Source organism: Pleurodeles waltl, chromosome 2_1, assembly GCF_031143425.1.
Source record: "Pleurodeles waltl isolate 20211129_DDA chromosome 2_1, aPleWal1.hap1.20221129, whole genome shotgun sequence".
In the NCBI taxonomy this organism is placed as follows: Eukaryota; Metazoa; Chordata; class Amphibia; order Caudata; family Salamandridae; genus Pleurodeles; species Pleurodeles waltl.
The window spans coordinates 65454360-65480637 of NC_090438.1; the positions used below are offsets into that span (position 1 = coordinate 65454360).

The 26278-nt window shown below is 48.0% G+C and overlaps 1 protein-coding gene across 1 annotated transcript in view; it reads left to right on the top strand.

Moving 5' to 3' along the window:
* Positions 1–26278, top strand: part of LOC138261292 (relaxin receptor 1-like) — a 682359-nt gene that overhangs the window by 462129 nt on the left and 193952 nt on the right. The window contains exon 9 of the mRNA XM_069210109.1: positions 24487–24552. Within this exon, the coding sequence (XP_069066210.1) occupies positions 24487–24552 (66 nt within the window). The remainder of the gene's footprint in view (positions 1–24486; positions 24553–26278) is intronic.

Below are 26278 nucleotides of genomic sequence, written 5' to 3' on the forward strand. Positions count from 1 at the left end.
CCAAAGCAGAGACCCTAAATAGCCAGAAAATGAGGTTTGGCTACCAAGGAAGGAGGATTGGCTACCAAGAGAGGCAAGAGCCTATCAGAAGGAGCCTCTGACGTCCCCTGCTGGCACTGGCCACTCAGAGCAGTCCAGTGTGCCACAGACACCTCTGTTTTCAAGATGGCAGAGGTCTGGAGCACACTGGAGGAGCTCTGGACACCTCCCAGGGGAGGTGCAGGTCAGGGGAGTGGTCACTCCCCTTTCCTTTGTCCAGTTTCGCGCCAGAGCAGGGGCTAAGGGGTCCCTGAACCGGTGTAGACTGGCTTATGCAGAATTGGGCACCTCTGTGCCCAACAAAGCATTTCCAGAGGCTGGGGGAGGCTACTCCTCCCCTGCCTTCACACCATTTTCCAAAGGGAGAGGGTGTCACACCCTCTCTCAGAGGAAGTTCTTTGTTCTGCCATCCTGGGCCAGGCCTGGCTGGACCCCAGGAGGGCAGCTGCCTGTCTGAGGGGTTGGCAGCAGCAGCAGCTGCAGTGAAACCCCAGGAAGGGCAGTTTGGCAGTACCAGGGTCTGTGCTACAGACCACTGGGATCATGGGATTGTGCCAACTATGCCAGGATGGCATAGAGGGGGCAATTCCATGATCATAGACATGTTACATGGCCATATTCGGAGTTACCATGGTGAAGCTACATATAGGTAGTGACCTATATGTAGTGCATGCGTGTAATGGTGTCCCCGCACTCACAAAGTTCAGGGAATTGGCTCTGAACAATGTGGGGGCACCTTGGCTAGTGCCAGGGTGCCCTCACACTAAGTAACTTTGCACCTAACCTTTACCAGGTAAAGGTTAGACATATAGGTGACTTATAAGTTACATAAGTGCAGTGTAAAATGGCTGTGAAATAACGTGGACGTTATTTCACTCAGGCTGCAGTGGCAGGCCTGTGTAAGAATTGTCAGAGCTCCCTATGGGTGGTAAAAGAAATGCTGCAGCCCATAGGGATCTCCTGGAACCCCAATACCCTGGGTACCTCAGTACCATATACTAGGGAATTATAAGGGTGTTCCAGTAAGCCAATGTAAATTGGTAAAAATGGTCACTAGCCTGTTAGTGACAATTTGGAAAGAAATGAGAGAGCATAACCACTGAGGTTCTGATTAGCAGAGCCTCAGTGAGACAGTTAGTCACTACACAGGTAACACATTCAGGCACACTTATGAGCACTGGGGCCCTGGGTTACCAGGGTCCCAGTGACACATACAACTAAAACAACATATATACAGTGAAAAATGGGGGTAACATGCCAGGCAAGATGGTACTTTCCTACACTAGCCCATTTAGGTAATCGGGCAGCAAAGACGAAGGCCCACCTGAGAGAAAGGGCAGTGGCGTAGCGTGGGGGGTGCAGGGGGGGCCGGCCGCACCGGGCGCAACATCTTGGAAGAGACTCGAGTGCTAAAATCCACGGGTTAGGGGGCGCAAATTACTTGCCTTGCCCCGGGTTAGGGGGCGCAAATTACTTGCCTTGCCCCGGGTGCTGACAACCCACGCTACGCCACTGAGAAAGGGTGTGGTTGTGTGGACTCAACCCTGCAGCTGGCACCATGGTGAAAGACTGCACAGCATGCCAACTGACCAGCAGAGCTGAAGCCCCACCAGTAGCCACAGAAGAAGGCTGTGAGACACCACGGCCCAACGTCAGCCTCCACTTTGGCAGCTTCTCAGATGGGCGCCGGTCCATGGTGCTGGTCGATGGGTACTCCAGATACCCAGTGGTGGAGCTGGCCGAATCCACGGCATTCTGCAAAGTCGGTTCTACCCTAGAGAAGATGCTTGCACTGGTGGGCTTAGCGGAAGAGATACGGACAGACAATTGACAGCCCTTCCAAGGAACCGAATTCCAGAATTCAACACAGGAAGATAACACCACAATGACCACAAGCCACCGGAGATGTTGAACAATTTATGCACACCCGAAATAAAGCAATGCTCGTGGCAGTGAATGAAGGCACAGGCTCAGAGGGACACCTAAACAGATTACTGCGGGCGTAACACCCCACGACCCAGTGCCCACCCTGGGCACGCAGCCCTACAGACGAGAGTGGTTGCAGGGTATAAATAAAGGAGGCTAGCATTACTTAAGGCCCCTCCCACAATCTAACCGGTGCGCGTGCTGAGGAGGCCATTACCCTCAGACTCGGAGCACATATTGGGACTCAAGAATTATGAAACTGGATCATTCATAGTAGCTGCTATACCTATGGAACTCTGCGGCGGAAGCTTTAGGCTACACCTGTACGATTCCTGGAATTGATGTCCTTAGAAATACAGGAAAGAAATGTCAATTGGAAATTCTTATGAGTATTTATGGCTTTCCCATACTAGGTGCGCCCTGAAGAAGTTCCTATGTTTTGGGACAAAAAGCGTTGGCTGTGTCCATCCTTATGTTTCTGAATACAAGCAAGAAATAACCAATCAGCGCTTTTGTTACACTAGTCCCGTGATGTTTGGCCTCATGGATTTCAAATGTGTTTTCTAACTTTTGATAAACTTTGGTGTGAGAGTGCTTCTCCCACGTTTTGTGTTCATCCACAAACTGCAACCTCCTGTGCGCGTGTGTCATTTGGGGCTGCCCAGGCCGCCGGCGACCAAGTTAGGCTGGCCCTAGGCAGCCGACAGCACCAACTTGAATCTTCAGTCTGGGCTTGAATTTCAGAAGTACTTTCTGAGCTGATGTTATGTTAGGACTACAGGAGGGTTGGATTTTGTTCCTGGAATGGCAAAAGCCAGCTCCTGGGCTAAAATGGAGGGGTTGAGGATGATCAGAAAAGCTGCTGATAATTCACAAGATGGCACGAGAGGAGAGGGCAATCCGAAGATGGATAACTCCTGATTGGCTGACTGAGGGTTGAGGAAGGGTAGGTAAAACTGCGCATTTTACACACGAGGACAGATAGGCTTATCTGGGGTCGGTAGGCCAGTGCTTAATTTGTGCTTACTGTTTCCGGAGCTGAGCACCGGCACTTATTTTTGAGGGCCGGCACTTATTCTTCTGCCTCAAACATTTGCTGCGAGAAAAAGACACATATGGGAAAGACGGAGGAAGAGAAAAACGAAAAAGCGTCACAAAGGGAGAAAGCAGAAAGCTGCAAGAGTGAACTGAAAGGGCAGTGAGTGGCTCTAAATGGATTTAAGAGGCCCGAGATGGCTTCAGGATTAGGCTGCCACAGAATTCCGTGCTCGCACATTTAATGTAGCAGCCGCGTGTTTAAGAGAAGGGCTTTGGGCACCTGCACGTTTTTATTTACAAATTAAGCACTGCGGTAGGCCCAAGTGGCATGGGAATATAGGAGCAGGAGGGGTCTAGTTTGTGTTTTGTATACATTTAGGCTCCAAGGTGATTTGGCAGGTGTGCAATTTTGCCAGACCTGTCACTTAAAGCTAGCTTTTAGGCGCTAATGACCCAAAGCGCCATGTCCCCAGTGCATGTCCAAGAGACCCTCCTTCAGATCATGACTCAATTTCACTGTTGTCCCCCCCACCCCCCTGCCGGCTGTAGTGAGGCTATTCACATCCAAGTTGTCTATCACTGTGCAGAACATGCCAACACAGGTGAACCCCACATCCGCTGTTCACCAAGTAAGAGCTGTGCCACACCAGGCTCAGAACCCAAATCTAGCCACAAATAACCCCAGAAGGGCACTAATAATCAGGCTTGTGCATAGTCCCTGGAGGCTAGGCTCCTTAAAGATGCCCTGTTCCTGCAGCGCATCATTACTGCCGCTCTGACGCCTAGTTTCCTTCACACGTTTATTTTAAGGTAGCTGCATTGTTTGTGGGAGAAAGCTGTCTGGCTTGCTTTTTGCTTCTGCAGTCTGTAATAGTAGGCTGTGCAGTCAGCCTGCTGGTCCCCCAGTGAACAAACCAGTTATCTGAATTACCTGTCAGTTATTGAGAAGCCCGATTTCAATAGCATTTGATCTAATGAGGCTTCTCAGCGCTACTGAGCATGATAGCTGTGCCTAGTGGCGGACACACTTTCTTACTGGGGGTATATTTTTATGCAGTTGTTTTGTAGGATTTTCATGTATTTGAGGCTAATACGGTTTTTCCCCCTGATTATAATTTATTATTATGGGTATTTTGTAACTGCACTAATGTTGCATATCCTTTTATGGCTTGATATTAGTATATGAATTGGTTTTTTATGTTGTTGCGTTTAGGGTTCGTTCAAAAACCGAGTAATGCTTATTTTGACTTTGAAAGGCTCTGCTGGGAAGCTTGGCACTGAGAGCCGGCACCTGCCACGAACACGTGCCCTGGCTCAGATCCTGGCCCTGCACCCCTTCCAAGACGCGGCACTTTCTGAAGCACGCGCACTTAACTCGGGAGTTCTCCAAGGGAGCGCGCGCGCTGCAGACAGCACTGCTGGGACCGAGAGAGGTCAGCACAGCTCACTGCACAAGCAGTGCTTAATTTGTGCTCGTTGTTTCCGGTGCAGAGCACCGGCACTTATTTAGGAGGGCGGAGCTTATTCTTTTGCGTCAAGCATTTCCTGGAGGCAAAAGGCACATATGGGAAAAACGGAGGAAGAGAACAACGAAAAAGCGTCACAAAGGCAGAAAACAGAAAGCTGCAGGAGTGAACTGAAGGGGAAGAGCGTGGCTGTAAATAGATTACAGAGGCCCGAGATGGCTTCAGGATTACTGCCTCAGTATTCCGTGTTCGCACATTTAATCGCAGCAGCCGCGTGTTTCAGAGGAGAGCTTTGCGCACCGGCACCTTTTTATTTACAAATTAAGCACTGTGCACAAGGGTACTGTTTCGGCAGTGTTAGTTGAGGCCTGTGTACACAAGTGGCATGGATGGGCCCATGTGCCACTCGTCTGAGCATGCAAAAACAGGCCCACTGTGAGCCCCTTACTGACCGTTCAGGGGGTAACCACTCACCACAGTGTTTCTTCTTTCAAGGGAACTGTGACCTCCGGAGCGACCCCTCTGTTCTTGGAATGAACAGTTGTGCTGTGCAGGGTAAAAAGAAATGCTGAATATTGTGCCTAACCATTGTCATCCCAGAGACGTTTTAAGGTCTGGGTAAAGTGGGCTCTGGCCCAGGGCCCCAGCCTTTCAGGAGCCCCTGATAGAGCCAGCTCTGTTCTCCCGAGTCTTGCCCTGGTGACTTTGGATAATTCTTAAACGGATTGTTTAAATACCGTTTACCTGTAATTTATTTTCTTCTGGGTGATGTGTGAGAGTCTGTTAGACATTTTGCAAAGAGATGTTGTGTTTGTTTCATGCAACATCCATAAAAAAGTTCCTTTTCGATCAAAACAGGGCCTCAGGTACGATGAACGGGAGGGTGCCACAGGGATTATTTGCAATAATACCAGGGGGCTGCTGCTGTGTTACAGTATTGGAGATACACGTCACTATCCCTGAGTATTAGATGGAAACACATTTAGAATTTGGACGAATGTGTCTGCGCACTGTCAGTGACCTGGCCAAAGAGGGCATGAAAGCTGAACTTGGATCATACATTCAAAGCTGTTCGAAACTGGGCCCCCCAAAATACTTTGGCCCAGGGTCCCCAAATCCTTAAAATGTCCTTGTTTCATCTGGTTGCCTAAAATATCTGACTGTGAAGTCACACAACAAATATGGAGGCCAGGCGCCTTTCATGAGCTGATCTGTACGTTTTCATTATGTTGTTTAAGGCGTTTTGTGGTTTAAGGTGTTTAGAATAATACTATGCAAAAAAAAAAAAATACCCTGATAGGTGGAATACTTGAATCAAACTCTCCTAATGTCACATTCCAATCAATCGATTGTTTGCTCACTGTGCCACTATAGAGAGACCAACTGGTAGCGCGTGAAAAGTTTACAGGAAAAATATCCATTTTAAAATGTAAAAGAACCTACAGCTGCACAGAATAAACATTTTGGAAACATCATCTGCATTGTACAAATGTAATTGCGGGCTCAGGTGGATCTCCCTCTCCACAAGAGATGTTTTACAAAGAAGTAAGAACAGGCTCAGGCTATAATTAAGTTTTTGATTTAAAAAAAAGAGTTAAAAATGCTTTCATATTCCTTGAAGTGTTGTAGTAATGCCTTTACAAACATTATTGTTATTGGTTATTTTATCACACCAAAGGTAAGTAACTTCTCTTTTCCTTTCTGGGAAATAAATGTTTAAATACAGCTATTTTGCAAATTAACGTTTTTGGGGGTACTGCTTTTGGCGCACGGTGACACTACAGACCGGAACCAATCTTGTGCAAAGCTGCCTCTCTGTTGATGTCCAACAGGGTTCAACTTGCCCGGAGTTTCTTGTGTTCCCTTTCGGATGGGACATGGCCTGGATTTCAGGTTGGATTTTTCTGTTGTGGAATAACAGCAGCGGCTCCATCATTATGGTGGAGAAGCGTGAAAACATGTAAAATAAAATCATAATAAAGCAATTAATAAAACTGCTGTATGATCATTTTATTTTACATGCCAGTGGCAGCGCCGAGTCTTGAGGGTGTGGCCACCCTTCGACAGCAGCAGGAGGAGTGGTTGGCACAGGTCACTGCAAGTGCGCATGTCGGTTTGGCCGGCTGTCTTAGGATGGCCAAAGTGACCTGCACACTTAGCTATCTCCACGCTGTTCCATGGAGAACAGCAGGCACATGGCAATCCTTATTGGAACATATAACCAGCCTGCTCCGCCCAATCCCAGTGCTTCTCTCATGCTGGGTAATACCAGGCGCAGTGGAGTCTGGGAGCCTGTGCAGTGGGAGCTAAAGAGCACCGATGCGGCAGGTGTTTTCTTTAATTATTTTATTATTGTCCCCCGTGCTGCCCCACAACTTTCCCCTGCTAGCAGCTGACCCTGAGAAAAAACTCATTAGCTGTTTGGATATACTTGCTCTCAGTTTGAAGTAGTAAAGTCATTAAAGAGCACAAGGGACTGGGATGTGCCCCATAATAATTACCAAGCATTCCATCCATCACTTTTTGTTCCTGTGTGAGGCCCTAATTGCAGTGGGTATGCCCAGTTGTGGGCCCTGCAGCTCTTTCTGCCACAACATTGAGGCTGCATCTCACTGATGATTCCCAGCAGGCTGAAACCAATCTGCCACAGAGAGCATTACAACGATGGAGGCCTATAGCATTTATAGCAAACGGATTCAAGTATTTCACCCAAAGCGTTTTATTCTCTTGAAATATTAATGTCACACATGATTGTGTTTGGTTCTCTACATGTTTTTGCATGATTATGTGTATAGTTTCATAGTGGTTTTGAGACTCTTATATGGAAAATTGGCATATACAGCCCTGAGCTAAGTTTGGGGGTGCTATGGTGTTTTAGGTAGCAGGAATTGGGGGATGGACATTTATATGAGCATGTTGCATTGTTTGGGTGTAAGGATACAAAGTCGTTCTGTAGCTTGAAAACAAATCTGGTGTTTCATAGGTTGAAAGATTAATTTCCATTTTTGTGAGTTCAAATATATATATCTGTTTTCTGATGCATTGAAAGTTACACTAGGTTATGTTGGTTTCTTTATTTGTTATGAGATACACAGGGTTACAAAATGCTCTGCGATTTCTTGATTTAGGAGATACTCTGAGATTATTGGTTGGGAGAGATCTTTTTTTTTTTTGGGGGGGGGGGGGGTTGCAAATTGCCCTGGTCTCAAGGAAAGGGAGTCCAGTGGTAGCCCTAGGGTTTTGCTTTTGGCAGACTAATCTACACCTTCTTCCAAAGCCCCTCCCCAGTACCCCCATGCAGGTTTATCCTGTGGCATCCAAGGGGCAGTTAAGCACCAAACACCCAGCATTCCAAGCAATGCTATACTACACCAAGCAGTGGTGAGACCAATCTTGAGGGGTCCCCCATACAAAGTACATAGAGGGGTCCCCTCCCCACCCAGTCAGGAGTACTCAGGCCAGGGGCATGCTGTCTGTGCACGGTGGTACTGTGCTGTGGGTGCCCCCGGAGCTGTGAGCCATCCCACCCCCCACACTACGGGTCCTCGGCTGCCTTTGTTACGCCAGTGACACCAAGATCACAGGTAGCAGGGCAAGGTGCACCTATTTGTACATCAGAGAACACACTCAGTCAACACTTTACATATCATAGAGCAGGAATAGGATGACTCTACTACAGAAATCTTTGCATCCTTATACACATGGAGCAGGCAAACCACAGATACCCCAACAGTCTCTATAACAAGTAGATCTCTAGACAACTGCAAGAGAAGAACAAACAGGAGCCTAGGAGCAGAGACCTTCCAATTCAACAATAGCATTTAGTAGGATTTCCAAGTAGCCAGGTACCAAGTGCACACAAAGGATGCTTCAGGTCCCTGCAGCCACACAACCTGTGCACAGTCAGACACAAGAGCTTCAGATTAGCAGCCGGCAGTCCCCGCAGAATGTAATAAAGAGATTGATTAATTTAGCACAAAGGCTACAGATAGGAATTGCTGATCACTTGGGACACATTTTATAAGCAGAGGTGGGTAGGTAACTGTTTGTTATTCAAGAAATGGCTGTACGATTTTACTTCTACAAATGTCAAGATAATGTGTTGAAACTCAACTTTGAATATGCATAGAGTTTAGTAAACATTTTTATAAGTACCGATTCTGGCATGCAGAATTTTGTATTTCACAAAGAATGAAGGCTTTTTTTTAGCAAGTGTCATCAACACGATTATTATATATTTTTTGTTTTAGGAGAGATGGCATTTTGTTTGCATTTGAAACTCTCAGTGGGAAATGTCACTTCTTTGTAGGTTTAGGGCAGTTTAGGTCTATTGTGTTTCTCTGACGACTTAAAGTTTTGAAGGAGCAATCACCAGCCTGCCCATGTGAAGGGGTGGCACATCAATCTTTATTGCACTTTGTTTTTTTTGTAAATTTCATAGACCTTTCTTTTTATATTGTCTCAAACGTATCTTGAAACCTCTTGCTTTTCAGAAATGTAAAGATGCCTTATTGTACCTACCAATGTGTGTCACAGTGTATGCTGTTTTTTTTTTACAAATAGCAGTTAGAAACAAGAAATGCATGGAAGGCTGAGGAGTACCCCTTTATGTTACTTATCTGAAATAGTTGTTTTGCGTTTTCGGTGGCACTTTCTTCTTTTGAAAATGCACTTTAGTCCACATTAATATCATGTACCTTATTGTGATCGGACTACCCTGGCTGTAATTTTATTAGAATGTTTTTAACTTATCAATTAGTTTTTAATGATTGCCATCTTGCTTTTAGCATATGGTATCGTACTGTGCTGCAGAGCCGGCTGGTAACCTTCAAAAGTGGTGGGGCGAGTGAAGTGCCTCACCACTTCCCAAAAAAGAAAATAAAATACCCTCCAAAAGCCCTTAATAATTCATCCTCTCCCTCAAAAGCCCAAGATAAAATACTCCCTCCCTCCAAAAGCCCATAATAAAACAACCTCTCCCTCCAAAACCTCATGTTAAATTAAAATTAAATGTACTTACCGAACGCAGCATGTCCTCCTCGGTGTTCTGCAAACTGCAGTCTGCTTTGGCGCTCCCGTGACCATCCTGACACTGCTCTCATACAGTTAACCAGCATGAGAGAAGTGCCTGGATTGGACGGAGCGGGCTGGCCGTATGCTCCTTCTGGATCTGGAAGCCTATGCTTGGTCTCTACCCAGCTGTCTTAAGGCAGCTGAGAGGAGAGCTTCAAAGTGCGCATGTCACTTCGGCTAATGAAAAACAGCTGCCAAAGTGACATGCGCACTTTGGAGCATCCAGCCAACCACTGCTCCAGTCATCTGCTGCGGAGGTCATGCCACCATGTCTTTTGCGTTGAGTCCTGGGGCACTGCAGCGGGCACATCGGGTGAAAAGATATAATGGCAATGAAATAATTTCATCGGTATTTTATGTTTGTCACTCGTGGCGTGCAGTGGGTGGGGGCGGTCGAAGCTCCCTTGCCCTCATGAAGAAAGCTCCGATGCTGTGCTGTATTTGTTTCTTTTATGGTTTTATTTTTTAAATCGAATAAATAACTTTTTGAAGTCTTAAATACCGATTGACAAAAAAAATAGATATTTGTCAGCTTCCAAAAGCACATGCTGAATGTCCCTATTCCTGGCAGTTACAGTGCATCGGAGTCAGATACTGTATAACTACAGTGATGGGAAATGATGGTTGCTACTGAGTATTGCATTCAGCCATCCTTCAGAGCAGCTACCTTCACACATTGTTCTTTTCTGACCTTCATGAGTTGTAATTGGCAAGCTCCTTTTAGCAAGTTTGTAGAAAATAGGCAGTTCAGCAACTGGGATGGCTGTTTCACAATTAATTTTGTGAACAAAGGCTGGGCGGTGAGGGAAGCCCATTCCTGAATACCCTGGTTATTGGGGTGTAAACCCTCTGGTCTTTCTCTTTTCTGTCCATTTCCCAGCACTTCAAATGTGTGCGTGATTTTTACATTGTTTGTTGTCGTGACCTGTTCAGAGGGTGGACTTTTGGCTTTTGATCCCTGAAACCCTTGCTATATCCTTTACTTATTATTCACATGATTACCAATGTTTGTTTTATTGTTTATTTCCGTTTCTTTGTTTGCTTGATGTGACCCTGTGCTGTTATTTGTATGACGTTGCTCTGTGGTCATTTCCAACTCTAAATTCATTATATATTTGTATTAAAGAGCCTACGGGGCAAGGAAGGGTTACAGGGCTTCAATGGTCGTGGTTGGGGCTTTTCACTATTGGTGTCCCGGAGCCTGACTTGCAGTGGTGTAGCCAATTGAGAGCCAAGTGCACTCATTCTCACTTGACTCTCAGGGGAGCAGAGATGATCATTCAGAGCTTCTCAGGAGGCTTCTCCGGAGGTACAGTGGGCAGTAGAGACTCAGAACTCGAACTGATAGTTTTTATATCACACCAAAACGTAATTCTGCCCAAAGTGAGGTCAGTCAGGTACAAGGATCTAATAAGTGAGCTGCAGGGTTATGTTCACTCATAAAATGTGCAGGCAAGATTGTAACATAGGTCCAAGCTCACCTTGGAGTACCACTGACGTTTGGCTAGGTTTGCGCTCTTGAAATACCACATACATACATATATGCATACATACATACATGTGGCATATGCCCAACCGTGTCCCACTTCTAAAACGTTATCTCATGGTTCCAATGCATAAACAACAAAATACACAACGAGTTTAGCAGTAAATTCACTATCACTAGTGAGCTCACTCGGTTTAAATGAAGTATGGGTGCTCTGAAATCTTGAGCACAAGGCCTGCAGACAACAGCAGCATAAATATACCACAGCCATGTTCAGAGAAGACCATGTAATTCTAGGAAATGGGTTCCACCCGTTTAATCCTCCTGGATTTTTCGCTTTTGAACTAAACAATTTTGGACTTTTACTGGGAGTGAGTCCCACCAACTGTCTCAGTCACTGTAAATTCTGTAGAACAATGGACTGAGAATGCTGCCTGCCAGTGTCTGACTTTTATGATAAGGCTGCTGCTGCACAGCTAGGTTAAGAGGCTCGTGGCTGGTTACACAAGAACACGTGAGCATACACAATTGTATATATTTGTAATTAATGCATAGCAGTTAGTAGTGTGCGGGCTGAGCATGTGAGACAACCAGCTACCTCAGCATGCTATCAGAGCACAGGTGAGCTATTGCAGAAGAGACCCCCAGGGATTGGTGCTGACACGGTGTAGGCCCTATGATGTGAGTGGGCATTCATTCTTTTAACACTTTCATTTTATCGGCATTTCAAGTAATACACATTACGTTGCATGAAGTACCAACATACGGCAATCTGTCAAAGTGGGCGGTTTCATCTCTTAGCTGGTCTCAATACATTTACAACTTGGTTTACCAAGCTTGGTGCAGGCCTCATCATGTACCCATAATCGCCCTTCGTAGGTGGTGATAGGAGTGCCCTGGAATCTACAGCTCAGCAGCAGCAGAACCGCTGTCCGAGTTGGGGTGCCGATCTCTACCAGGTTCATCTAATACACAGTGCCAGAATGAGTGTGTGAGCTTTTCTAAACAAGTGAAATTAACCAGCTGGTAAACTTGCCCATGTGTGTGTGCCCTGCCTCTGGTGGGGGTATAAACAGTCGTAAACCCAAGACATTGCATGTCTGTTACGTTACACCAATGGTCACTCTCTCTGGGGCTTTTGGGAGACATTGGGGGGAGCCGGGGAGCCATCTGCTCCGCCAGTGTGGGTGGCATGACCACAGCGGTAGGGAACTCTCACGGACTGTCTCCCGGGGCAGTGGGGTCTCTACCTGCATCACTCATTACGCCCCCTTGACATACATCGTTGTCGTCATCTGCATCTGTGGTTGCGTCGAGGGTCCTAGTCACAGCATAGTGCCCTCCAGATAATCCTGGCGCACTGGGTCGAAGGCCATTTCTGGGTCCACAAACACTATCATGGCCGCTGGATCTGGTGGATGAGTGTTACCTTAGAGTAGTGAGTGGAGCCTACGTAGGTTGTGGGACCTACCTACGGGTGGGTATAAACCCATTTTGGTCTCTGTGTATGAGGGCTTGCATATGGGGTACCAATCCAGTGGCCAGTGCTTTATGAGCACCTTGAAATCCATATAGAGCATGAGACCAGATGGAAGTCAGAGACCATTGCATCAGGTCGTATAGTCTTAGGGAGAGGCACCTCTAAGGTCTCCCTGGTTGAGGGTGGCAACTCTCCTCTTTCATATGCCTCCGTGTACATCTTCATAAGTCTCAGCTACATGGTCCCAGAAACCATTAATAGAATTCCAGTGGGAGCCCATCCGTTCCTGGAGTTTTACCAGATGCTAGGTATTTAATAGCAGCTTTGACCCCCTGGATATCCACTGGTACCCCGAGCACCTCCTGGCCCAGTTCAGGGAGGGTCTTCAGACTCAGGTCCTCCAGGAATCCGTGCAGTGACCCCGGGAGTCTAGTCTGTGGTGCGCCGTACAGGGACATATAGTAAGTCCTGAACTCTTCATTCATGTGTCTAGGCGAGAACAGTGGTGTACCAGCCTTGGATATCAAGTGGGCAGTCGGTGTGCCCCTACCCTCCGGATGGACCATTCAAGCCAGCAGTCTCCCTGCTCTCCCCTCCTCCTTGTGTACCTTGTCTATGTATGCTTTATGATCATTTGCTCCAGTGCCATGTTGTAATGGTCTTGGATTTCCAATAAACGTCTTTGGGTATCTCAATTATTGCCCAGTGTGGTGTCCCATTTGTGCAAGTCAGTTTCAAGGCATGTAAGGTCAGTCTCCTAGGGCCAGATGTAGCAAGCAGTTTTGCCCATTCTGTGTCTATGGCAAAATGTGTTCGTACATATGGCCCCAAGTCCCTCCGGATCCCCACCATTTGCCCCAGACAGTGTCCTCACACTACTACCTTGCAATTCCCCGGTTGGAGGCTGTCCCAAGGTTCAGTGTCCCTAAGGACCTTGTCCTCCATGGCCTTGGAGTATAAATGCCATGTTGGGATAGGGGTCGTTTCTCCACTGTCTGCAGCTTCATTATTAATGAGCTCTGGTCAGACACTATATAGCCTAAGTATTCTGCATGTGTAAAAGTGCCACGGAGAGACGCAGAGCAGACAATGTGGTCTATTCTAGTTTGTACCTGATAGAAATGGAAGTAGTATGAGTAGTCCTTACTAAGTGGGTGTTGGAAGCACCATATAGCCTCCATGCCCCACTGGGAGACCAGGTCACCAGTCCAACTACCACCCTAATGGTCGCTGCTCCTCGCAGCGGTGGAAGGGAACAGTCCATCTCCGGGTCAAGAACGCTGTTAAAGTCACCTCCCAAGTAGAAGGGGCCATAGGGAAAGCAGGTCAATCATGCAGATGGGGCGTGGAGGAAAGGGACCTGATTCTGGTTGGGAGCATATATACTTTCCAAGTCCACAGCCCTACTGCTGAGGCATCCCTCCACCAACACATATTGGCTGTCATTGTCTACATTTACTGAGGAGGCTTCAAAGGGTACTCCAGACCTCACCCAAAGCATTGCTCCACTGCGCACAGCTGAGTATGTGATGACGTACAATTGCCCCCACCAGCGCCTGCAGATGCGATCTGCCTCAACAGTGGTAAGGTGAGACTCCTGCAGCAAGGCAATGGGGACTCCTCTCCTCTTCATGTATGTATATTTTGTGCCACTTAGATGCAGAGCCCAAACCTCGAATGTTCCAAGACATCAGTTTGAGGGTACTATAGGTGTCCGCCATGTATTCTGGAATCAATCCCTCCTGTGTGCATGCCTCCCCCTCCGTCCCCACCCCCCATTAGCATAATAGCGCCACAACAATGTACCAAAGGCAGTCAAGGGCATCAGCAATAGCAACAAACCCCAACTCCCTTTCTACAGGGCAGCACAGCAAAAGCTGGCCACCCAAACCAGCAAAAACAATACTTGTATTTCTAACATCATCATCCTTCTTGTCGGTCCTGTGGATGATCAAGGGGTTAAATCAGCCTTAGACTTTCAGTGCATTGTCTGGGATGCCCGGATCAGCCCAAATGTACAAATAGCGAGCCACTTCCATTGAGGGGCCAGTCCCAGTGTATAGAGGTGCTGCCTGTCATATAATGTCTCCTGCTGTCTGTGGCATCCTATGAGGGAGCCCTTCCAGCGCGCTAGAGACTAAATCCAGGTCGGACTTGTCCTCTGTCTCAGGAATATCTGTGTTGTCCCTCCGTTCTTTATCAGAGGGTCCTGTCTCCATCAAGGACGCTGCAGCCTGAAGCTCTGCCTTCTTCCCCTGGTGTGCCTGTTGCTGCATGGGTCTCATCGGCAGGTTGTTCCAGGGTCGGTCCTGTGAGGGTTTTCTCTTCCTATGGCGATGGGGTACTTTGGGTTCTCCGCTTCTAGGTCCATCGGTCCCTGATTTGTAGCTTTCCAGCCAGGCCCAAGCTTCATCAGGGTCTTGGTAGAAATGAGTGTGGTAATCCAACATAATCTTCAGTTTTGATGGGAACAATAGGGAGTACCGGATCCCCTCCGTTCGAAGTGTCCATTTCACCTCTGCATAGGACGCCCGTTTAGCTTGCACCGTTGCTGTAAAGTCAGGAAACATATTGACTTTCCCATTCTTCACCACAAAGGGGACAGTTTCTTGTGCTCTCTGCAACAGTAGATCTTGGTCTCTGTAGTGTAGCAGTTTGGCCACCACAGGTCTGGGTGGCCTCCCTGGTGCCGGGGGTCGAGCTGGGACTCTATGCATTCTCTCCAAGGCAAAAAACTGTGTACGTTGTTGTGTGTTCATGTACAATCGCAGCTAGGGTTCAAGGAAGGCCACCATGTCTGGGCCCTCTCCCCCTCTGGGAGACCAACTATGCATATGTTATTACACCAATTATGTCAGTCGGCGTCTTCAGCATGGTGGTCTAGCTGTTGTACTCGGTCCGTGAGGTGGGTAAGTTGGGTCTGCAGAGCTTAGTGTGAGGGTCTCAGATCCGCCAACGTGGCCTTGGTGCTTTTCACCTTGTCAGATAGTTTTTGATGGTCCATACGCAGGAGGCTCAGCTCCACGGACACCCTTCTCTATGTCTTGCCTTTAGGTGTTCTTGGACTCCTCAATCACTTCCAGAATCTTGTGCAGGGTGTCTTGCATTTGTGCAGGGGGGATCCACCCACGGCACCTCATCCCATGCACGCTGTCCAGGATCTGTGCTGGCCACCCGCGACCCCTTGGATTTGAAATGCTGCTTCCCATGGGTGCAGTGGCATCAGTGCAGGCAAGGTACGGTCACCACGCAGCAGTTCCGTGTCACTAGCGGAGGCACTAGGGGTGGCCTCTTGCCACCAACATTGGCCACCCCTAGTCTGAAAAGACGCCAGGGCTCTGTGCTGTCTTGCACGCTAACACATGGAAATGTAACTCAGGTTAACAGGGTCCAAAGTAACTCAAATCCTTTGCATGGTTTAGCACAGCAGGTTTTCATTTTCAGGCCATGCAGGATGGGAGGAAAGCTCTGCAGTTGGGAGTTGTCACAGAGCAGTGTGATGGTGTCCAGCCCAGAGGGTGCACGTAGGATGAATTATTTTGCAACAGGTGAGTTGCACTCCTCTCTCAACTAGCAAGGCTGGTATTCAAGGGGCCACACCAAAGCTCCAGCCTCTCACTTATGGTGTCATAATTGCAGAAAATTGTCCAGTATCACTCTGTGTTCACCTTCATGGGCATTCAGGTCTAAGTTTTGGTGCAAATGTACAGTCTCTGCCCGACTCCCCTTGTGATCCGAGCAAGTGCAGAGGCACGCCACAGGCATCACCCGGCCAGGCACCAGGGTGTTGGGTGTGAGGTGCCACTTCAAAGGTCATTGTGACGGCGGTGCAGTTGTAGGGCACGTCCAACAGGTCCGGGGTGCACCCCCTAGAGGGAAGCCTCCTCTCAATCACAATAAAATCCACATTGCAGAGGAGGAAGGGGATGTTCACGGAGGCCCCCAGGCCTCCCTACTGTTCTGAGACACAAGCACGGGGAGCGGGGTAGGGCATGTAGCTATATTGTGGAGCTTTTTGGTCCCTTTTTTTCCCAGGGAAATGGGACCCTCGTGGCTACATTTGATTGTGTTTGGTCCCAGAGTACTGGGTCCCTAGGGCAAAAAGTGATCTTCAGGAGGGGTCCCACACATACCCCTCTCCATAAAAACGTATGAAAAGAAGGTTATGCCAACCTCTGAGTTCTTGACCTTCATCGGGGGAATGATTACCAATCCCGGATGGAGCACAATGTGTCTGGCTTCCTGCTCGGTCCCCCTCGGAACAATGCTTTAGATGCTGGATTATCTGGTCTCTGTTGGGCCCATTTTTCTCACTGGTGTTGTTTTGCTTCTGGGGACCAGTTCTAGCCTACAGAAACATGTTCCTCAGGCATCCTGGCCTCTAAATGGTACTTTTGTTGGGGAGCTTGATTTTTAAGGGTCCCTTCACCAGCCCAGTCCTCTGAGCTCCCGATAGTCTCTCTGCCCCACCACAGCCAACAAGTAGAACACCCTCCCTGCCACACTCCCCAGGGCCTTCTGACTACTTGGAGGGTGTCAGGGAGACCAGATCCTCTGGGCCTGTGCACGTTCCCAACATGCCCACCACTAGACAGCTCCAAAACTCTGATAGAAATATCACAGAGCCTGAGAGAGTTCAAGTGGGGGGAAGGGGATTAGGTAGGGACCAGCTGGGAAGGAGACCTGTAGGAAGCAAAAGGTTAAACAACACAATATCAAGATATAATCACAGTTACGTTCACTAGACTATGGTTCTAAGCGTTCTCATACTGTAATCAAGGATTTCCTAAGAAATTACTATCACTAGACCTCAAGAACTCTGGGCACCTGGAAAAAAATCAAGAATAGTTAATACAATGTTTCTTATAGGCTTTTTATGAAATGTCACATACTGTCTAGGAATACAAGAACCTTCTAGAATAATGTTTCAGAACAAACATTGCATTTCAAACATGCAGACTAAGGAAATCTGAAACATTCACAGGAAAACAATAGGAATTGTACTAGGAACTTAATTCGCCCAAAGAATGTCACATTTTGAGTTTAGCGTCTATGCAGAAAATCCAGAAGCCCAGGATAAATGTGTGCACTTCAACAAACACTACATATCAAAGTTTTAACTGCCAAGAAATGATCGCGCAAGGTTTTGCCGATCTGAACACCAAGGTTTACATGCGGGAAATGAATCGTGTACACTGCCGATTCGAACAAGAATGTGCAAATGTCATGAAATGATCGCGCAAGCCATTGCCGATCTGAACACTAAGGTTTACATGCAGGAAATGAATTGCGCACACTGCCGATTCCAACAAAAATATGCAAATGCCACGAAATGATTGCGCAAGCCTTTGCCGATCCGAACATCAAGGTTTACATGCGGCAAATTAATCGCGCACACTGCCGATTCCAACAAGAATGTGCGAATGCCATGAAATGATTGCGCAAGCCTTTGCCGATCCAAACATCAAGGTTTACATGCGGCAAATGAATCGCGCACACTGCCAAATCTAACAAGAATATGCAAATGCCATGAAATGATTGCGCAAGCCTTTTCTGATCCGAACATCAAGGTTTACATGCGGGAAATGAATCGCGCACACTGCCGATTCTAACAAGGATATGCAAATGCCATGAAATGATCGCGCAGGCCTTTGCCGATCTGAACATCAAGGTTTATATGCGGGAAATGAATCGCGCACAGTGCCGATTCTAACAAGAATATGCAAATGCCATGAAATGATTGTGCAAGCCTTTGTCAATCCGAACATCAAGGTTTACATGATGCAATGACTCGCGTACTCTGAAAGTTCCACGAGTAGGCCCAAAATTCAAGAATCTCTGAGAACGGGGTCAGGGGCCCAGCCCGACCTCCGCCTTACCACCCTGCTCGAGGATCACCAATATAATGTGGGGCAGGCCTGGAACATCAAGGTAGGCCTCCGGAACAGGAGCTCAGGAAGTTGCTGCTGCTCTGCACCGGGACCTCTGAATAGTGAGCACGTGGAGCTGGGCTGGCTCCCTTATATAGAGTCTGGCCCAGCCCACAAACCACACCCAGTCATTCTGCAGGGAAAGCTTCTAGAAGGTCCTAGAAAGGGTCCACACCATGATACACTCTGTAAGCCTGCAGCAATACCTTGCAAATGAACATTATTTGCACACATCATTAATAGTGGTTTCAAGGTAAAACTCTGCAATGCAAAAGGTTAACAAACTGCATATAAACACAATGCATGAATTATGCTCTTGCATAAAGACTGGATTTTTGCATTTTAGTCACCTGTAGAGCGCGCACTGTCCTGATGTTGATAGAGGGCACCTATGTGTCAGTGGAGTTAAGGGGTAGTTCACATAAGTTTCAGGGGAGTTATCAAGTTTCCCCAATAGGCCCATTCCCCCTACTGTGCCATGGGGTGGGGGGCAACAATATGGCCACACCAATGGTTCAGGAGAGACCCATCCCAGTCCTGGGCACCAGCTCATGTTTAAGAATTATAAAGTCCATCCTTGAAGAGGTTTAGAAGTCTTCATCCAGCGAGCTGGGTATTAATCCAGCGTTGCAGACCAGGTCCAGTATCTTCTCAAGTGTCTCTCCCTTGGGCAGGGGTTTTTATGTGGGGCTGGAAAGTTCTGACACATAATTACTCAATCCATGCCCCAACCCTTCTGCACAGCATTCGGAGGCATTACATCATGGTAACTTCAAGTTGTCTACGCAAAGACCTTCCATGGGAGCCACAGCCCAGGCCTCAACTGACAGTTGTCTGATCCCTTTCCACCAAAACTTCAAAGCTAAGCTCCTCTTGTGTTTTGCTTTAGAAGTTTGGTCTTGCTCCTTTGTTTCTGTGGGCTTGGGCTTGCCCAGGCCAGATATAGTGTAAAGAGTTAACTATCTCATGCACATTTCCTCTCCACCCTTTCCTTTTCCAGGAACTGGGCCAAGCAGTGTTATGGTCTTTGTTGTGTGGGAAGGCCTCTGATCTTTCTGCTAACAAGCACAGGAATTAACTTGACCCAGTAGAGGGGACAAAGGCCTCGAATCTGATTACAGCTGAGTCAGGAAAATATGAAACTGTACAAGTACAGTTATCACAAAAGTGACAGCGTACATGCATCCGGTGTATAGTTTACCCCGAAATTGATACCTGTATGGTATCTGTAGGTCTAAGTATGGCAAAACTGAGTGGTAATGGAGATATCGCCAACAGGTATGCAGTGAGCACAAAGCCTTTCAGCAAGCACTACAGAGGTACTCTATGAATGCCCACTCATGGTGGGGGAATAAGGCAGAGCTTGCTGACAAAGATGGCGCCCGTGTGATTCCTGGACTCCGGATCAACCTGACACACATCCTGCGATAACGGCGGGGTAACCCAGCTGTGTGTTCAAGGATCTGTGGGACACTGCGACACGCCTGGCGAGTGTTGGGGACCCCTCCTGGTGCAGGATGCAGCCGGAGTGGCCGCAGTGATATAGATGGTGAACCAACCAACAAGGTAGTCTCACTGAGGAATTCATCTGCCTCTGCAGCCCGGTATGGACGCAGGCACAATCCCTGAGATTGAGCCCACTATGATGAGTCGCTACAGATGATTCGAGGAGCCGCATCATGCTCCCCTCCAGCAGCGCACTTGGTGATCTCCTGGCAGGCTGTCCTTGGAGCGGAGTCTACGGAGAAGGTGAGAGGAGGCTTCTGTGCGGGCAGGGATACCCAATCAAGGGAGCATGGGCAACCTACCACCAACATAAAAGAGAAGCATAGCACAAGGCCATGCTTTAACTAAAGCAAACAGCCCCAGGGAATGCAATAGAAAGTTGCTAATTAAATTTTCATTGGAAGATCCAAGAAGCACCTCATAAGCCTGTGGGAGGCCTTTAGATCTGAATATTTTTCCTCTATCGTTCCCCAATAAGGGGACGAAGCACCACCAAATTTTTTTAAATGCCGTTTTGGGGCCTGCTTGAAATGCAACAGCCCCCTTCAGATATTTTTAAAAAGTTGTGTTAAGTCTACCAACGAATAAACCCCTAATCCCAGGAGAGGGTTTTCATTTTTTAAGCACTCCTGGAACCTGATCTTTTGCACAAGGGTTCAGAAGTCTTTGGAGGTACTTGCTTTGACTAAAGGAACTATTGCGCTGAGACACTCTGATTTCTAAGAAGCCATTATGGACTTTTTAAGACTTGTACAAACTGGCGGGGCATAACCTGAAAGTTGCATGACAAAACTGGGAAATAACCACAATCGTTAAACAGGGAAATGGGACTCAGGGAATTACCTGGACAATGCTAGAGTGCCGGTTGTACGAAGACTGTGTGTATTGTTTGTTGTGTGCCATTATTCACTTTGTGTTCATTTTTAGATCCAATTTTTTCCATAAAAGCAAGTGTCTGGCTGGACATTCAATTATTGGGGTTGCTGTCCCAAAAAGACTTGGGGAGTCATTCTGACCCCGGCAGGCGGCGGTTGCCGCCCGCCTGGAGGGAACCGCCATTTGGCCGCCCCGCGGTCAAAAGACCGCTGGGGCCATTCCAACTTTCCCGCTGGGCCGGCTGGCGCTCCCTAAGGTAGCGCCAGCCGGCCCAGCAGGAAAGGGGCCGCAGGTGTGCGACGGGTGCAGTAGCACCCGTCGCGCTTTTCACTGTCTGCTAGGCAGACAGTGAAAAGCAGGCTGGTGCCCTGTTAGGGGGCCCCTGCACTGCCCATGCCAATGGCATGGGCAGTGCAGGGGCCCCCAGGGGCCCCAGGACACCCATTCCCGCCATCCTGTTCCTGGCGGTAAAAACCGCCAGAAACAGGGTGGCGGGAAGGGGGTCAGAATCCCCAAGCAGCGCCGCCATGGCGGATTTGGGCAACCGGGGGAAATCCGGTGGGAAACCGCCGGACCCGGTTTTCTGACCGCGGCTTTACCGCCGCGGTCAGAATGGCCCAGGAAGCACCGCCAGCCTGTTGGCGGTGCTTCCGTCATCCGCAACCCTGGCGGTTTTGTACCGCCAGGGTCGGAATGACCCCCTTGGTCTGCTCGACCCACGCTGCCACTGAGAGTCAAGTGCTGAAGGGATAATATTTGGCTCAGTTGCTCAGAACCCATAGTTGGTCAGGCCCCGATGCCAGAGCAGTAAAATAAAAAAATAAAAATTGTGCAAGGTAGAGCAAAAAGAAAGGTTAGTGACTTAGGTCCTAATTACGAGTTTGGGGGACGGAAACACCGGTCTGCCAAACTCTCGACAGGGTGGCCACCACTGTAGTGGCGAACTCCCCGTCAGCCCCATTATGACTTTCCCGCTGGGCCGACCAAGATTTCCACGCGTCAGCCCAGCGGGAAAGTGGCAGCAGCATTGTTGCTGGCTCGTCATCGAGCCGGCGGCAATGCTTCCGCCTGCAGGGGGCACCAGCGCATTACGAGGGTGCTGGGCAGGGGGACTCCTGCACTGCCCATGCCAACGGCATGTGGCCGCCTGCACCTCTTCTCCGCCAGCCTTTTCATGACGGTGAAACCGCCATGAAAAGGCTGGAGGAGAACCAGGTTGTAATCAGCAGGGCAGCGCTACACTGGCTGATGGCAACCTGCACCCACCCTCAGCCCGTCGGGATCACCAATCCCAGTGGAGACAGCGGTACCCTGGCGGCTGGACCACCAGGTGCGTAATGTGGCAGTTGGACGGCCACAGCAGCAGTGGTCTAGATTGCCACTGCGAGTCTGGTGGTCTACAGACCACCAGACTTGTCCTTAGGCCCTAAGTAGCACCTGGCAGCTGCTGAGACCTTAGCAGAAAAAAAATAATGAAAAGCATTGGCAAAGGCAATTTGGTGGCACTCAATATTGTAGGCAAGACATATACGCTTTTCCAGTGCTTGTTTTTCATCGGTGAAGGTTAGAGGAGAAAGCAAATGCGTGGAGGAAAAAGCTCTGCTAAAAAGCACAACACCAAGTTTTAACTGCCTAAGTGACCCACTGTAATGAGTAATAAACACCAACAGTGCCAACAAGGGATTAATTTAAATACACTATTATCTTGAATAATCATCTATTAGATTGGTGATGCTGTTCATAACGTCTCAATTCACTTGACCTGTAAATTCTATAGAAAAACATGATTTGTGCCATAATCTTGAATAAATTTCATACAAGGGTGTTTGCAAGTACAAATTTATATTTAGAAAATTTCATGTGAAAGGGGTTCTGATGTCATAGAGACCAGGGGTGGGCAGTGAACTCTGCTCAGCTTGGTTTGCAGAGTTTGTCCCACTCCTCACTGCGCTTAGAGTTCCCCATTCACGCTCGCAAATGTTAAGTTGCAGAGTGAGGAAAATCTTACTCAGTCCACCTCCCAGCTAGATTTCTCAACGCGGGTGGTCGCGGATAATTGTTACCGCTTGTGTCGAGAAACCTTCCGTTCGCGTTGAGGAAGATGCCGATGGAGTAGAAAATCTACTCGAGAGGCAAAAAAAAGCTGCACGTGGTGCCATTCGCACTGATTTTTCAGCGCAGGACAAACACCCGGCGCAAAAAATCGATGGGAACGGCATGACCTAACGCACTCCTCCGCTTGCGGAACTCCACGTAGTGCGACAACGTTTTTTTGTCACTTCTTGGAGTTCCACAAAGAGGAACTCCATGAACTCCGCCCACACCTAACAGAGACATTTCGCATATTGACAATGTAATGCCTGTGGCACCTGTAATTATCTGTAGATGTTACGAATGAAAATCTCCTAACCTTGTATTTATTCAAATCCCTTGTTGGCTCTGTCGCTGTTTATTACAATTACCAAAGCAGACAAGGTAATATTTGGTTGCCTACTGTAATGAGTGATGTTTTCAACCAATCTTACTTGTTTAGCTTCCAGTATGTTGCATTCTGGGCAGCAGCGCCTCCTCTGCTAGGGGGGAGGAGCGTCGCCACCCGCCAGCAGCAGCAGCTGCAAAACCTTTACAAGAAAATGATAATAAATTCAGTTTATTATCGTTTTCTTGTAAAGGGGCGGGGCTAAGGGCTGTGACGAGCACTGAGGGGAAGTGCACAGCACTCCCTCTCAGTGCGCCTGTATGTTTGGCCGGCTGTCTTGGGCCGGTCAAATAGACATGCACACAGGGCTCTCTCCGCACTGGAGAGAGCAGGCACAGGCTCCCAGTCTGCCTGGGAGCATCATGGCTGGGCACTCCCAGCCAATCCTAACACTGCTCTGAGCAGCGTCAAGATTGGCCGCAGGGCAGGCTGGGAGCCTGTGCCTGCCTTCAGTGACCAGCAAGAAGGAGCAGCGGGCTCACGACAAGGCAGGTAAGTTTTCTTTTTTTTTTATTTATGTAATATTTATTCTCCCTTCTCCCCCCCTCCATGCACCGTCCTGCCCCTTCAGCGCGCGCACGAGCCGTGACTGATTCTGGGACTTGTATTATTGCTTTCAACATTGAAAATATAGGCTGAAAATTTCAAATTGGCTAAAAAGCCAAGACTGGGTCAAGGCATGTCACATGGCATGAGGCCATCTAGCAGCTATGATAAGGTCTATGGGGTGTATGGGCTAAAATGTATCTGCGCTGTTAGGGCTGTTGCAAGCCGCTTAAGAGTGGAACTAGGCCCTCAGCTAGTTGCACTGTTCCTCTGTTTGGTTATAGCAGTGGTTCCCAACCTTTTGAGTTCTGTGGACCCCCACTGAATCATTATTGGAATCTGGGGACCCCCCCAATGAGTCATTGGGGACCTAAACTGTTCATATAATTTAATTTTCTGAGCAGTCGCGGACCCCCTGAGAAGGATTCGCGGACCCCCAGGGGTCCCCGGACCACAGGTTGGGAACCACTGGGTTATAGAACTCCTCAGTGCCTTCCAGTGTCCTTATAATACAATAGGTGGCATATACTGTGTTCATCATACTTAGCTTGATAATGGTAATTATAAAATTAAGGTTAATAACTGTATTGTATTAATTATTTTTATATTAGTAACAAGGATCAATTTTTTATTTACTGCAGAGATCTGGAGGGAAATCACATGCGCATGATAAGGAGCTCTGTCTTTGAGAAGTGCATCACAGTACTGTAAGTATCTACAAAGCCAACTTTCCCCATAAATTGATTTAATAATTGTTTCACAGATAGTCTTGCACAATATGTATTTGTCATTTTGAGATGCACTATTTGTCAGTAGGTGCCAAAGGCTTGATTCAAAAGAAAGTTCAAACTCCATCTCTGTTAGGAGTAACTTTCTAAGTTTTTCTAAATTCACAAAGCCCCCAAATGAATAGCAGGAGAAAACTTTCATTTGTTTTGTTTCCCTGTTAGACATCAGCTTGCTCTAGCTGTGTGTGTGCAGGTTGTGCACAATACCAAATACCTTCTGACGTTCGGCTAGGTTTCTTGTGAAATTGTGCAAATAGTGGGGCGTTAGTAGTACTACAGTGGTTCTGCCAACTTACTTCAAAATGCTTTTCACAAACCTACTTGGGGAGGTGTCCTGTCCCTCTCCTGTATGTTTTGTGTGCGGAGATCTGCAGCCCTATTGCAGAGGTCTCCGCTGAGTATGTGGAACGTCAATACTAGCTTTACTGCCATATTTGATTTTTTAAAGCATCCTCTCCTTATTTCAAGAGGCAGGGACAAGTACATTTTAACATTCCAGTAACTTTACTCTGGTAAATGGTGAATAGCCAAAAGTATTAACGTCACTTGTAAGAAACTGGGTTCTTTACAAATGTCCCCCACACCTTTTGCCCCATTTAGACTACCGATGCTGTCGTTTTTGATCTGAAAGTGCACTGAGGCCTGCTAATGAGGCTTCGGTGCCAGTGCTCTTTCCCTTAAATTGTACTGTGATTTTGTAAATCCAATTGGCAACAACTTTACCTCCCCTATAAGGCCCTAGTAAATGGTACCAGTGGTCAGGGATGGTAAAGAGGTCACCTGGGCTGCAGCATTGATTGCGCCACACTGCTTGGCCCTAGAAAAAGCAGAGCCTGCAGACCTGCCATGCCAGCCTGCTCCAGCAGCTTGTCCCTGTGGTAGCATTCAAAACGTAATGCTACCGCAAGTGAGTGGCGGTCCATAGGATAACATGGACTGGCACCTGGGCAAACCCCACATGTCTAGCTCCATGATGGCCCGAACGATTTCCCCTGTCTTTGGTGTCAAACACTCTGCATTCTCTCCTTGAGCACGAGCTGGCTTAGCACCATCATTTAACGCCTGGGTATGGGCAGGCGTAAGGGGACCTGTAGGCAGATTTCCATGGTCAGAGACCATGGAAAGTGCCCACAGGTGTCCTTCCCTGGCCCCAGGGACACCCACACCAGAGGGACACCACAGGAGCCATGTCAATGGGGGTTGTGCGCCAGAAAATGGCGCTACACTGCTTAGAGGCATTTTTCTGCCTCTAAACAGTGTAGCACCATAATTCGGCGCACAGGCCCCAGTTTCCCCTACACCTCCCCTGCCCTGTTAGCGTCCTTTCCAAGGATGCTAACAGGGCATTAGCGCCATTACATAAATATGGCGCCTGGCTGGTGTCTTGGAATGGCGCTAGCCGGCGCTATACTTTTTCACGGAAAACTGCACTAATGCAGTTTTGCGTAAAAAAGTATAAATCTGGCCCTAAGTGAGGAGAGGTGATAGTGAACTGTGGACTTGATCATGATGATCCGTGGCCTTAGTCTACGTGAGCTGCACAGCCTGTCTGCTGCTGCAGCAGCCCGATGCCACTCTGTCTGGTCCGGCCAAAAAAATTGGAGGCACTCTCAAGGCAAGTGCTCAGCATGGCAGACACACTCCC